The 12,535-nt window shown below is 39.3% G+C and overlaps 1 protein-coding gene across 1 annotated transcript in view; it reads left to right on the top strand.

Annotated features, from left to right (window-relative positions):
• The window catches only part of snx19b (sorting nexin 19b), an 88,326-nt gene extending 78,136 nt beyond the window's left edge, over positions 1 to 10,190 (top strand). The window contains exons 11-12 of the mRNA XM_055660654.1: positions 5,619 to 5,743; positions 6,277 to 10,190. Coding sequence (XP_055516629.1) covers positions 5,619 to 5,742 — 124 coding nt within the window. The 3' untranslated portion in view covers position 5,743; positions 6,277 to 10,190. The remainder of the gene's footprint in view (positions 1 to 5,618; positions 5,744 to 6,276) is intronic.
• Positions 10,191 to 12,535: the final 2,345 nt, after the last annotated feature.

Here is a 12,535-nt window from a genome sequence, read left to right as displayed (position 1 = left end):
TATGTTATAAAAAATGATTAGAAATCGCTTTAGGTATAGTTGACACATTTTCCACATGCTGGATTGCATTTAAGCAAGCCAACTAAACCATGAATGATTTTATGTTGCTTTAAATAGTGCATTTCTTGGGGAGACTCTGGCTGCAGGCAACAGATTTTTAGGGTTTCGTCAAAAAATTGGTAGGAAATGCATACCAAATGTACACTTTCATTGCCAAATTTGATCTAATATTTTGGATCGAAATCCCAAGTTCCCCACTTTATGCATACCCAACAGCATTAACAAGTATTAAGTCTAGGAATTTGGTCTTTGTTGGTAACTAGGTCCCAGGATAAATCCTGACTCAGTCTATCATAAATCTAGTGTGGTTTGCAGTTGCACTTTAGTCTTGACTATATTTTCTTTTCCTTTCGGACCTCAAAGGTTGCGGATTCCAACAACCTTGAATTCTAGCACTTCTCCCGACCTTTTATCTCCCTTTACCTTCCTCTGACTACATGTCTCCCACCAGTACCTACCATAGAAAACAGAACAGCACAGGACAGGAACAGGCCAATTTATCTAAACTCCTTTGCCAGCACATAATCCATATCCTGCATATTCCATATGCCTATCTAAAAGCCTCTTAAACACCACTATTGTATCTGCCTCCACCACCAACCCATGGGAGCATGTTCCAGGTATTATGTTTTCACCATACCTTATGATTTTACAATTTTTGTGTCATCCATAAACTTACTAACCATGCTACCATAATATCCAAATTGTTAATATAACTAACAGACAACAGTGGACCCAGTGCTGCTCTTTGCGGCACACCATTTGTTACAGGTTTCCTGCCTTAAAAACAATCCTCTCCCACCATCTGCTGTGTCCTGCCTTCAAACCAATTTTCTATCCAGTTGGTGGTTTGTCCTGGATCCAATGCAATCTAACCTTCCAGACCAGCCTACCATCAGGTACCTTGTTGGAGGTCTTGCTAAAGTCCATGTAGACAATCTTATTTTTGTCGCCTCCTCAAAAAACTCAAATAGATGAGACAATTTCCCACTCACAATGAGATGCTGACTATCCCTAATCAGTAGTTGCATGTAATCAAATGCATGTAGTTCCTGTGTCTGAGAATCCCCTCCAGTAACTCACCCACCAGTTATAAGGGTCATTGCCCAGGATTTTCCTTACAGCCTTTCTAAATAAAGGCACAACATTCGCCACCCTTCAATCTTCTGGCATCTTGCCTGTGCCTATCTCTAATTGTGCCCGCAATTACTTCCCTAACTTCTCGCAATGTACTTGGACACACTTGATCGGGTCTCGGGGACTTAGCTACCATAATACATTTTAAGATGTTCAACATTGATTTATACCAATGTTGATTTCAAAAGTATACATATATAACTAATCAGTAACAGTACAATGATTGTTCAGTCTCAACTTTTGATGTTTGACTCATACTTCCAGACAATGCGAGCCAGTTTCCACATGTTTTCACTAAAAGTGTTGAAAACCATGTTTCTCTTTATTAATATTCAAAGTTTCCTTGGCCATAATGGCCAAGGTTGGTGGTGGAGGAGTGTTTCTTTGACTGGAGGATTGGAGTTGGTGTTCCACAAAGATCAGTGCTGGGACTTCTACTGTTTGCGATATTTATGGAAACTTGGATAAAAATGTAGATGGGCTGATTAGTAAGACATATTAAAATGGTGGATAGAGAAGAAGGTTGCCAAAGAGTTTAGCAGGATATTGATCATTTGGATATGACAAGAAAATTGGCAGATGGAGTTTAAACCAGACAAATGTGAGGTGTTGCACTTTAAGAAGGCAAATATATAGTCAACGGCTGGACCCCTTAAGTACAGAGAGATTTTGTGGTTCAGGTCCATAGCTTACGAAAAATGGAGCAGCTTCCCTGCAACCACCAGGCTATTGAACGATACATACTTCAATTGAATGCTGAACTACGAACTGTTCTGGTTGCACGAGGGACATCGGACGTTGTTTTGTTCTGAACTACATTGTTCAAAAGTGCTGGAGAAACTCGGCGGGTGCAGCAGCATCTATGGAGCGAAGGAAATAGGCAATGTTTTGAGCCGAAACCCTTTTTCAGACTGACGTAGGGTGGGGTGGGGTGGGGTGGGGGCGGGGAGAAGAAAGGAAAAACCTCTCATCTTAAATCTATGCCTCTAGTCTTTGACATTTCCATGCTGGGCAAAAAGGATCTGACTGTCTCCCCTATTTATATCTCATAATTTTATGTACTTCTATCAGATTTCCCCATAGGCTCCAACGCTCCAGAGAAAACAATCAAAGTTAGTCCAACCTCTCCTTATAGCTAATACTCTCTAATCCAGACACTATTCTGGTACCGTTCTGCACCCTCACCAAAGCCTCTATATCCTTCCTGTAATGGACCAGTACAGCTTTATGACTGTGCGTGGTAAATTTTTATTTACACAAACAGTAGGCGCTGGAACAAGCTGCCGGGGGGGGGTGGGGTAGTGAAAGCAGATACGAAAGTGACATTTATGAGACATTTGGACAGGCGCATGAACAGGCATGGGAAGGAGGGATACTGATTATGTGCAGGTGGATTTGATTAGTTTAGTTTAGCATTATGGTTGAAATAAACATGACTGGTGGACTGAAAGGTCTATTCCTCTGCTGTTCTATAGTGTTAATAATAGAAATATTAGTTGTTTTAGTGTTTCTTGATGGGAAGTTGTAAAGTTGGTTTCCGAAAGCTATAATAGTGCACTGGCCACAACTAGTGAATGGAAATAATTTTGAGTATTCTCCTGTGGTGCATGTTTTTATCACTTATTCAACTTGTATTACAGAGTAAGTAATGGATAAAATACTATTGAGCATAAAGAACATAAAATATACCTTTTATTTTTAAAGCTAATGCCTGATTTCTGACAGGGAAGTTTTGATCTATCAGAGACCATAAGCAAAATGTGTAAGGGTCCATTGATTTCTCATCCACCACAGCCTGGTTGACATTGAGAATGAAGCCAAATTGTGTTATTCCATAAATATTGATGCCAAGGGTCAAAGATGCTTCTTTTTAAAAGATAATCTACTGCAAGATAAATAGTCTTTGATTGTTATGCCTTCACTATAACTGATGTTGACACACTAGCTTACTTACTTCTAATTAATTTCATATTTTCAAGCTCTGCTCCCTCGCTGATTCTCTCCCTTTCATTGAACCAGATCGATTGAATCCTCGGTCATATTTGACCCTAGTTTGAGCCTCAACTATTTATCTTTGCCATCAATTTATCTTTGCCATCACAAAGACACTAATATAATACTGCCTGACTTTGCCTCAACCAAAGGTCAGCTGCGACTGATCCATGCTTTTCCTGCCAAGGTTTGACTGTTCCAATGCCCTGTTCCACTTTCTGTAAATTTCAGATAATCTAAGACACTGCTGCCTCTGCCCTACTCCAATTCAATCACCATCCATGTGCTTGCTGACCTTATTTGACTCAATGTTAAACAACATGTTAATGTTAAAATTTGCATGTTTGTTTTAAAGTCTCTTTATATATTCTTACCTCTCACTCATTTTGTAATATTTGTCAGTCCTTTATTCTGTTGTCATTTCCATATGTGATTACCATTGATAATTATGTCTTCAGTTACCAGGTCTTACATTCTGGTATTCCCTCCGTCACTTATTATGAAAACCTCACGATCAAACTTTGTGGTTTGTTTCAAATTCATTTATAATGGTCCTGTGACGTGCTTCAGGATATTCTGCTGGGTAGAAGGTCCGTTTTAAAGAATTAATATAGTAGATGTGGTTATCATTCATTGTCTTGTGAAGATGAGTAGTCAGTTGTCTTCTAGTGACTATATTTTAATAATGCTATCAGATAGGAAGTTCCAGCGATGATGAAGGAACAACAATATATTTCCAGGTCTGGTTGGTGTGCTGCTTGGAGAGGTTGTGAACTGCATATGGTAGTGTTTTAAGGTGCCCACTACCATTGGTTTCAAGATTCAAAGTGTTTATTGTCATGTGTCCCAGATAGGACAATGAAATTCTTGCTTTGCTTCAGCACAACAGAACATAGTAGGCATAACTAAATACAGAACAGAACAGATCAGTGTGACCATATACCATTGAATATATATATATACACACATAAATAAACAGATAAAGTGCAATGGGCTATTTAACGATCAGAGCTTTGTTTGAGTTCAGTTTAATAGCCTGATGGCTGTGGGGAAGAAGCTATTCCTGAATGACTCTGAGCTGGTACATATGATGAAGAAGGTGCTTTGGGCAGGATGAGTGGTTTATGAGGTGATGCACTCCTGTCATTTATGTATGGCTGCTGTGGTGTCAGGGTTCTCAATGCTATCACACATGATCCTTCTTCACGTTGAGTGGTCAAGCACAGGGGAATTACAGAGGTCATTTTCACAAGGAGGTTTTGAACACATCCTTGAATCTTTCCATTTGTCTGTCTGGTATTCCATAACAGGGTTTGGAATAGGCCATAAGGTTTGGAAGCCTGGTGTGAATACGTGCTACCTGAAAGAAGGTTGAAAACATCATCCATCATTTTACCCATGACTGAAAGTCAATTGATTGGGTAGACATTAACCAGATTTGATGTTTGTGAACAGGATGTACCTGGGCAATGTTCCACATTGCTGGGTAGATATCAGTGTATAAATAAATCAGTAGAAGATGTAGTGGTTTTTCCACATAAATAAATGGTATATGTGTATATAGATTGCGTTCATGCTTAAAGTCATTTAACATTTTTATTGGATTGCATCCACTGCCTCCAGGAAGGCGATCCAAATGCCAATTAAATTGGAGTTGGACGTCATTTACAGCAAGTATTTGGCACACGATTCCAGTCACCGTATTGCATTTTAATCAAAAATACCTAAAGCTTTTATTTGGACTAAAATTGAAATTCAGCTACATTCAAAGAACTGTCAAGATTTCAAACACACCTCTGCCTTCAGTCTAACTACCATATGGTGTAAAGCTGCCTTTTGTTCCTAAGCCTTTGAGGGCATTGTGTACAGCGTTCAGAAATAATGATTGTTTCTTTTTTTTGAGAGTTCTCAAAGACGAACACATTTCGAGACTCTCTGTGGGTATTGCTGGATTTTTAAAATTTCAACTCAGTGCCTGAGGGACATCTCAAATTCTGCGAAACTAAAATGTACCACAGTGGGTTAGATTGCGTTTTGCATCTTCTAGATGTCATGTGTAACCACAACCTGGACTCTAGATCTAAGGTGAAGGAACACAGAGGAGCGCAGTGGCACAATGGTTGGCGCTGTTGCCACATGGCATGTCTTTGGAATTTGGGCGAAAACCAGACTGTCAGTTCTGACCAGGTAGTAGATGTTCAGAGTTTGCACTTTTGTCCTCTGGCCATGTGGGTTACCCCAGGTACTCCGGTTTCTTCCCACATTCTTGCCTTCACACCCAAGGTCATGTTACCTGCAGCTCTGTATTTGCAGCACAACTTCACAATGCTTATCCAGAAAGCTGTTTTGAGAATATCTCTATTCCTTTATGATCATGTTGCCTAATTCTTGTTGTAACTCTGCAATCATTGCACATTCTCCATTAATAGACATCTGGTCTACTGCATGTGGGATCTCCTGCTTGACTTCCTAATCCCAGAAGCTTCCAACGAGGAGTTCCAAAAGTCTCTATTGACCTCGGCTTCAGGAAGCTCAGAGAAAATGCTGGGATGAGGTAAGTGGCCGATCTAGCAAATATTCTCATTGGCATTTTGCTTCTCTGATGTTCTAATGTCAATGCCAGTCATTTTGACTATCATGAATAAACTAAATCTGAAGATGCTGAAATCTTCAGCAAAACACAAAATAGCTGGGGGAACTCAGCAGGTTAGGTAGCATCTGTGGATGGAATGGACAGACGACGTTTCAGGCCTATTGTATAATAAATTCCAAATGTCTATTCTAATTTTACTTCACATTAGCAGTTTGGAAGAGGCACATCAACAATTTTTCAGCCATGAATCCATTAGTAGAAAAAACAGTTGTACCTGCAAGCTATGTTATGGTTACATTCCAATTTGTAATCAAATAATTATTTTCTTGCATATCATTGAAATAAATTTCTTGGCCAACATCTCCAGTTTAAAGGCTATTTAAGTTTAAAACCTGTGAAATGTGTCCAGAATTGTAAAGTGGTATTTATTTATCAACAACGGAATAAAGTTGTTTTTTTCTGGATTGACTTATAGCTTTTTCTCTCTTATATAGCCAAGAACCATCTCCACCCATCAACTGAATACAAGGGAAGTGTATCTCAAGAATATTGCTGGGATGTTGTGAAAAGAGATCAGATAAAGGTTGTTTTGCACAAGTGGATGCAAGATCAATTCTGAGTCTAAATTCTTTACATTTCAACATTAGTTTCATAGTAAAATGAATGCACTAAATAATGAGCTATTTATTGAAAATGTAATGCATGTTAGAAATTATCTGGCACTGCGCTCAGCTTTGTTCATCAGAGAAGATCTGGAAGGGTTATTTTACACTGTATTTGGCCTTCTTCAGTGGATAGAATGTGTACAGAGAAATCAAGATCATTGTAACGTTTAACGTGCAATACTGTTAAAACTAACACGACTCAAATAGGTGAGTTTTAAATGGATTTACATTCATCAGATGCCAACACCTCGGAGGTAGGTGTACACAGCAGTCTTCTTAATCATTCGTTCTCACATTTCATCCACGTAAATGACTAAGCTGCTTTATTATGGTTGTGCTGCCAAGACCAGACCCCATAAATGCACTAATTTAAAATATTTATTCAAACATTCCTAAAACCAGTGCTTTTTCTGCAATGGTACATGCTGGTATAAAGTATCTCTTAAGAAGTCAAACGTCATTATTTTTGTTTTCCAGTCATGTGACACACATGTTTGTTAATCGTGCGTACTGGCAACTTTTTATCTACAAAAAGCACTGCCTAAAACAGAAATACTAGCACAATGTGCACTTACTGTTTAGCACTTTTTAGGGTACCAAGTCCATGAAATTCTTCAGAATTATTTTATTTCGATTACACAAATGTGGAAGACATTCTCTTTTCATGTTAAATGGGTTTCCGCTGCACCTTTAGCTGGGGAACTCATTGAAGGATTTTAAAAATTATGACTGAAGCAAAAAGAAAAAAATGTGAAGCTGCAATCCATACTTAGTACAACATGGTGACTAAGAGCTATTCCTTGTTGTCTGTCACAGTTTGGCCTCGGATAGAACAGAAGTCACCAATCTTAGCTTTGTTTTAATCCAGATATAGTTGTTCAGAGGCGACCTATTTAATTGTCATATTTTTTAATTTGTTGAATCGTTTGAGCAACGCGCATGTTTGGCCATTGAGAGAAGCTGTAGTATGAGAACCACTGCTTGCAGGTGTGTAACTGATGTGAAATGGCAATGCTGGAAATACTCAGCAGCACCATTAATGTTTCCATTCAGTGTCCTTTCTCCACAGTCTGACTGCTGAGTGTCTACAGCAGTTAACATTTTTATTATACGTTTTGAGCATTTGCAATGTTTCTGTGAATTTGATATTTAATTAGCGGCTTTTAAAAGTGTATAAGAAAAATTGTATTTTCCGTCTCAATTATTATTCTAATGCAGTTTAATTATTTATCAACCTGTGCTGTAGTTTCCTCATTCCAAGATTCACATTTGTAAATAATAACTAATACAGAGCAAGATATGCTTCCTGTCAGGATAAAACACAGTGCTGTAACTATTTGATCTTGTCCCTCTCTTCCATCTGCTGCTATGTCCATCTGCTGTGGTGGTGAATTGTTGGGTGTTACTGAATGCAAACTGAATTATCTTGAAAATAGAAAAGATGCCTCAACCCATTCTGCATTAGATATTAAACATTGTCTTTTTAGCTTGTATGAAGGTCTGTCTTCTATGGACATAGACTGAAATAAGGAACAGAATCAAAGCACAAATACAAAGTTGCACCTTCCATTAAATTCTCTGTTCATCATTTTCCTCTACCTAACTGTGCCTGCCATTTTCTTTAGAAACAGAGCAGACTTTGAGAGTTTTGCTTAATTTAAGTGTTATGTTGAATAACCAAACAGTTATGGAGCTAGACTACCAATTCCTGTAAGCTTCTTCTGGGATCTTAAGCACGTGCTAAATCCAGGGGTTTCGTGCTTGTAAAGAAACACACATTCCAAATTGTGGAAATTTAGTTCTCTTTCACAATAATACCCCAATAGACACAACTGGGACTCCCATGCACAATAAATCCACGTACCCAAACTCAGGAAATTCAAGTTGACCCTGTCTCCCCCAGATTCTCACCTGCTCCATTTCCTAATTCCTAGCCTTTCCAGACCTTTTCATCACTCATGCATAGTCAGATACAGCCGTAAATTTTCTGAGCTGGAGGATTAATTATTAATAAAAGACTAAATGTCTAAACCTCTTTCAGGGAACAACCTGTTCTAGCTATTAAGGTGGTACAAGAGTTGTTACTCCTTATATATGTAGTCCCTAAGGTTGATCTCAACAAGAAGTAGTTTCATATATCAGTGCAGCTAATCATAAGCTTTATATGATTAATGTGAAAAGCAGCAGGAGCCAGACATAATTGGATTAAGGGCAGGTTTGGCCCAAATAATCTGTATTGCTTGTTGCATTCTCTTTCCCATTCTCAATTCAATGGTTCAATGGTATTTTATTGTTACATGTGCGTGGGTACAGTGAAATTCTTTTTTTGCATACAATTCAGTAAAAATAATATGATACATAGGCACAATTATGCTCAAGTACAAGAGTGTAAGAATAGTAGATTTTGTTGAGGCAGTACACAAGAGTCACCACATTTTCAGAGCCATCTTGCACCCTTCAAGTTCAAAGTAGCTACAAATGATAGAGTCTTAACCTGGCCATAAAGACCCAATGTCCTGGTGGCGACACTGCAGGGTCGACCTGGCCTGACCTGGCCCGGCGATTTTGCTGGTGTCCTCCACCGCCACTCCGTGCCTTTGCAGGCCGTTTCCAGTTCATGCATTGGACCATTTGGAGCAGCACTCGATTTTATCAAGCCCCAGGCTGCTGCAGGGTCTCCAACGGCCCACCTCACCAACGCAACGATCCGAGCACGTCGTCCCTTGTCTCATTCAGCCAGCCTTTGTGTCTCAGGGGTCTCCTGCAACCGATCTCAGAACACCCAGAGCGCTTCTGAGGGCGGGGGAGGTGAGCTCTAAGCCCTTTCGTCGACAGCACCCCTTTCCTCCATTCACCGCTGCCACCATCTTGAAGCAAAGGGTTGCTGTGTTTGTAAAATGAAGAGTGAATACTCAATTGAATCTTATCTGTGGAACATTGAAATCCATGCACTAGGCTTAGACTTATTGTAGTTTTGTGGGTAAAGGAATAAAAAGAAGAAATTGACTCGTGCTTGAAAAGAAGATAGACCAGGCTTCAAAGTAGCTTTAAATAGAATTTAAAAGCATGATGCTAATGCTGAAGTTCATCGCAGTTGATGAGAAGCTGAAGTGCTTTACAGTGGAACCCACTAGCATGACGCAGGTTGAACATAATGGACATCCACACTGACAGATGCGCAAGCTGCTATTTTAAGATTTCTGTTTTTCCAAAGTGACACGTCAGTTAGATGCTACTGTGTTGCATCAGGATATTATTGGGTAACCATGGGTATCGTGTATGTTTGCATAAATATGCAGAGCATGTTCAATTATAGCTATTAATTGTCTCAAAAGTTAAGTGTCTAGTCAGAGTTCCCAGTTGTAAAACTCAAGCCTGCCGCTTCTAAGAATTGTGAACTTGTCAACTATGAAACATTGTCTCCCACTAGCCTTGGAGTGACGGAGCCAGTTTTAACCATTCCCCCAATGTAAGTTACTCACACATTTTACACTCTACCCAATGAAGTTAATTGAAAGGAAAATGGAGCAGAATGCTACACAGGTGATTACCTGACTGCTGATGAAAACCATGCAGATGGCAACAGTTAGGATCAGCTGAGATGTGTCTGTACTTTCATGACTTACCCTGAAAATGCATTGCTGTATGGAGAACAATGTGGTCAGATTTTGTAATAGAGTTATAGTTTATGGTGTATATTGTGCATTAAAGTTCTATAAATAAAGCTTTGAAGATGAGTGTCAGATACTCTGATCAATTTTATTCACAACCGTTGTCCAACAGCTTTACTGACTCAACACCAGAACGAGTTTCTGGACAAAAGAGATGGTCCATCTCTGAAAAATGTTTCTAAACAACTTCCAAGGAAATGAAGGATCCTGACCCGAATTATCACCTATCCATGTTCTCCATGGAAACCTATACCTTCTTCCCGATGCAAGTAGTGAAATGAGAGCATGGCCAGGGTGCTGTAGGTCCTTGATGATGCTGGCTACATTTTAGGCTGCACCTCCTATAGATCGCTTTGATGGTGGTAAGATGCCAGTACCCATGATGGACTCGGCAGTACTCACCACTTTTTGCAATCTCCTTCGTTCCTGGGCATTCGAGTTGCCGAACCGTGAAGCAACCAGTCAATATGCTCCCTACTGTACACCTTTTAAGTTCAAGACAATATCTGTTGGCAGCCTGAATCTCCTCAATCTTCTAAGAAAGTGGTAGCGTTGATGGGCTTTCTTCATGATGCATCAATGTGGTAGGTCCAGGATAGATCTTCAGATCAATGTATGCACGGGACCTAAAGAGGGGCAATGCAAAGTTACAAATGACAGAGGAATTAAAATTTGTTCAAAATCACTTCCTTTGGTCACCACCAAAAGCTTCATGCATGCCGGTGCTAATCCAATGGTAACAGAAAATGCTGCAAACATTTGGGAGATTGGCAGCCTCTTCAGAAACTGAAACAAGTTTCAAGTAGAAGAAAAAGAGATAATAGGTTAGTTTTACATTTAAATGGCAAGGAGAGTGGTGAAAAGGCAGGGAGAATATCTGTGATCGGGTGAGGAGACAGTTGCTATGGGAATCTGAAGAAGGGTCCCAACCCGAAATATCGTCTGTCCATTCCCTCCACAGACGCTGCCTGACCCGTTGAGTTATTTCTTTTTTGTAAACCAGCATCTATAGTTTCTTGTGTCTCCAAGTAGATGTATTGGATTGAGGCAAATTATATTGCAAAGTCATATCTCAACAGCACCTGCAGGATGTAATGACAATGGAGACAGTCAAAGAACGTTCTCAGAGAACACTGAAAAAGAATCGTTTACGTTGGTGTGATAAATTATATTTAAACATCAATTTAGGTTACTCATTGCTGCCAACTAAATTGTTAAGCTTTTTTCATTACTATGAAGTTATTCTATACATCCCCATTAGCGTGTAAATATATAAATCTCTTCCCTCTGAACAATTTTTACTGTTGTAACTCTCCAGAAATTAGCGCACAATACTGTCCTTTCCATAACCAATTGAAAAGTAAAAGTTTTAGCACAAATTTGAAAGTTTGGCAATCTGTTTAGCCTTTTCTCTTGTGCAACCGTATATGTACACATTAATTTCACATACGTCAATTGTATTATAACTGGACATGAGAGGGAAGCATTTTATACACACAGGAAAAGTGAAAAGCATATTTCTGTAATGTTATACACTCTTTAATGTCTCCCAAAGGAAACAAAAAAATATGAGACTACTGGCTCTACAAACATTAAGAAAGCCAACACTCTTGCGGTTTGAATCTGCACACTAGTGTAGGGGAGTGCAGTGCTAATGTTACTAAATGAATAATCCAGAGGCCAGCACTAATAGACCTGGGAATGTGTGTTCATATCCCAGCATGGCATTTTGTGAATTTGAAATTGATTTAAAATTCAGCAGATAAAATAAAACCAGAACTAGTAAAATATTAGTCATGAAGTTTATCAAACTTGTTAAAAAAAAAGAAAGACATAGTTAATTCATGCCATTTATAAAAATAATGTTGGGGGAGTTCAGATAAAGTGGTCATAACTAGCACAGGGACATGTGGGGTAAATGTTAACATTTATACAAAGAGTACTAGAAATTTAGAACACTCGAAATCCTGTCAGTGATTCGATATGTCACTGGATACTCCCAATGAACTTGTAGAAAGTATCAGGAATGATTGCATCATGACCTGGTATGGAAATTTCAGCTCACAGACCTGTGAGACAGTGGTGGACTCAGCCTGGCCCATCATGAGCACAGCCCTCCCCACCATCTAACGCATCTAAATGAGGCACTTCCTCATATAGAAGGTAGCTTCTATCATCAGGGATCCCCACCATCAGGACCATGTCCTCTTCTCACCGCTACCATCAGGCAGGAGGTACAGAAGCCTGAAGTCCCACCACATCAGATTCAGGAACAGCTATTCTCCTGCAATCATGAGGTTGTTGAACTCACCTGCACAACCCTAATCCTACCATGACAATGGAACACTACAGACGATGTCTTCCCCTACATGGGGGTTTCTAATTGTGTTTTTCATTAAATACTAATACCAAATTCT

Source organism: Leucoraja erinacea, chromosome 32 (genome assembly GCF_028641065.1).
Source record: "Leucoraja erinacea ecotype New England chromosome 32, Leri_hhj_1, whole genome shotgun sequence".
Taxonomy (NCBI): Eukaryota; Metazoa; Chordata; class Chondrichthyes; order Rajiformes; family Rajidae; genus Leucoraja; species Leucoraja erinaceus.
The sequence above is the reverse complement of the archived record's forward strand: the minus strand, read 5'-3'. Positions and strand labels throughout refer to the sequence as shown.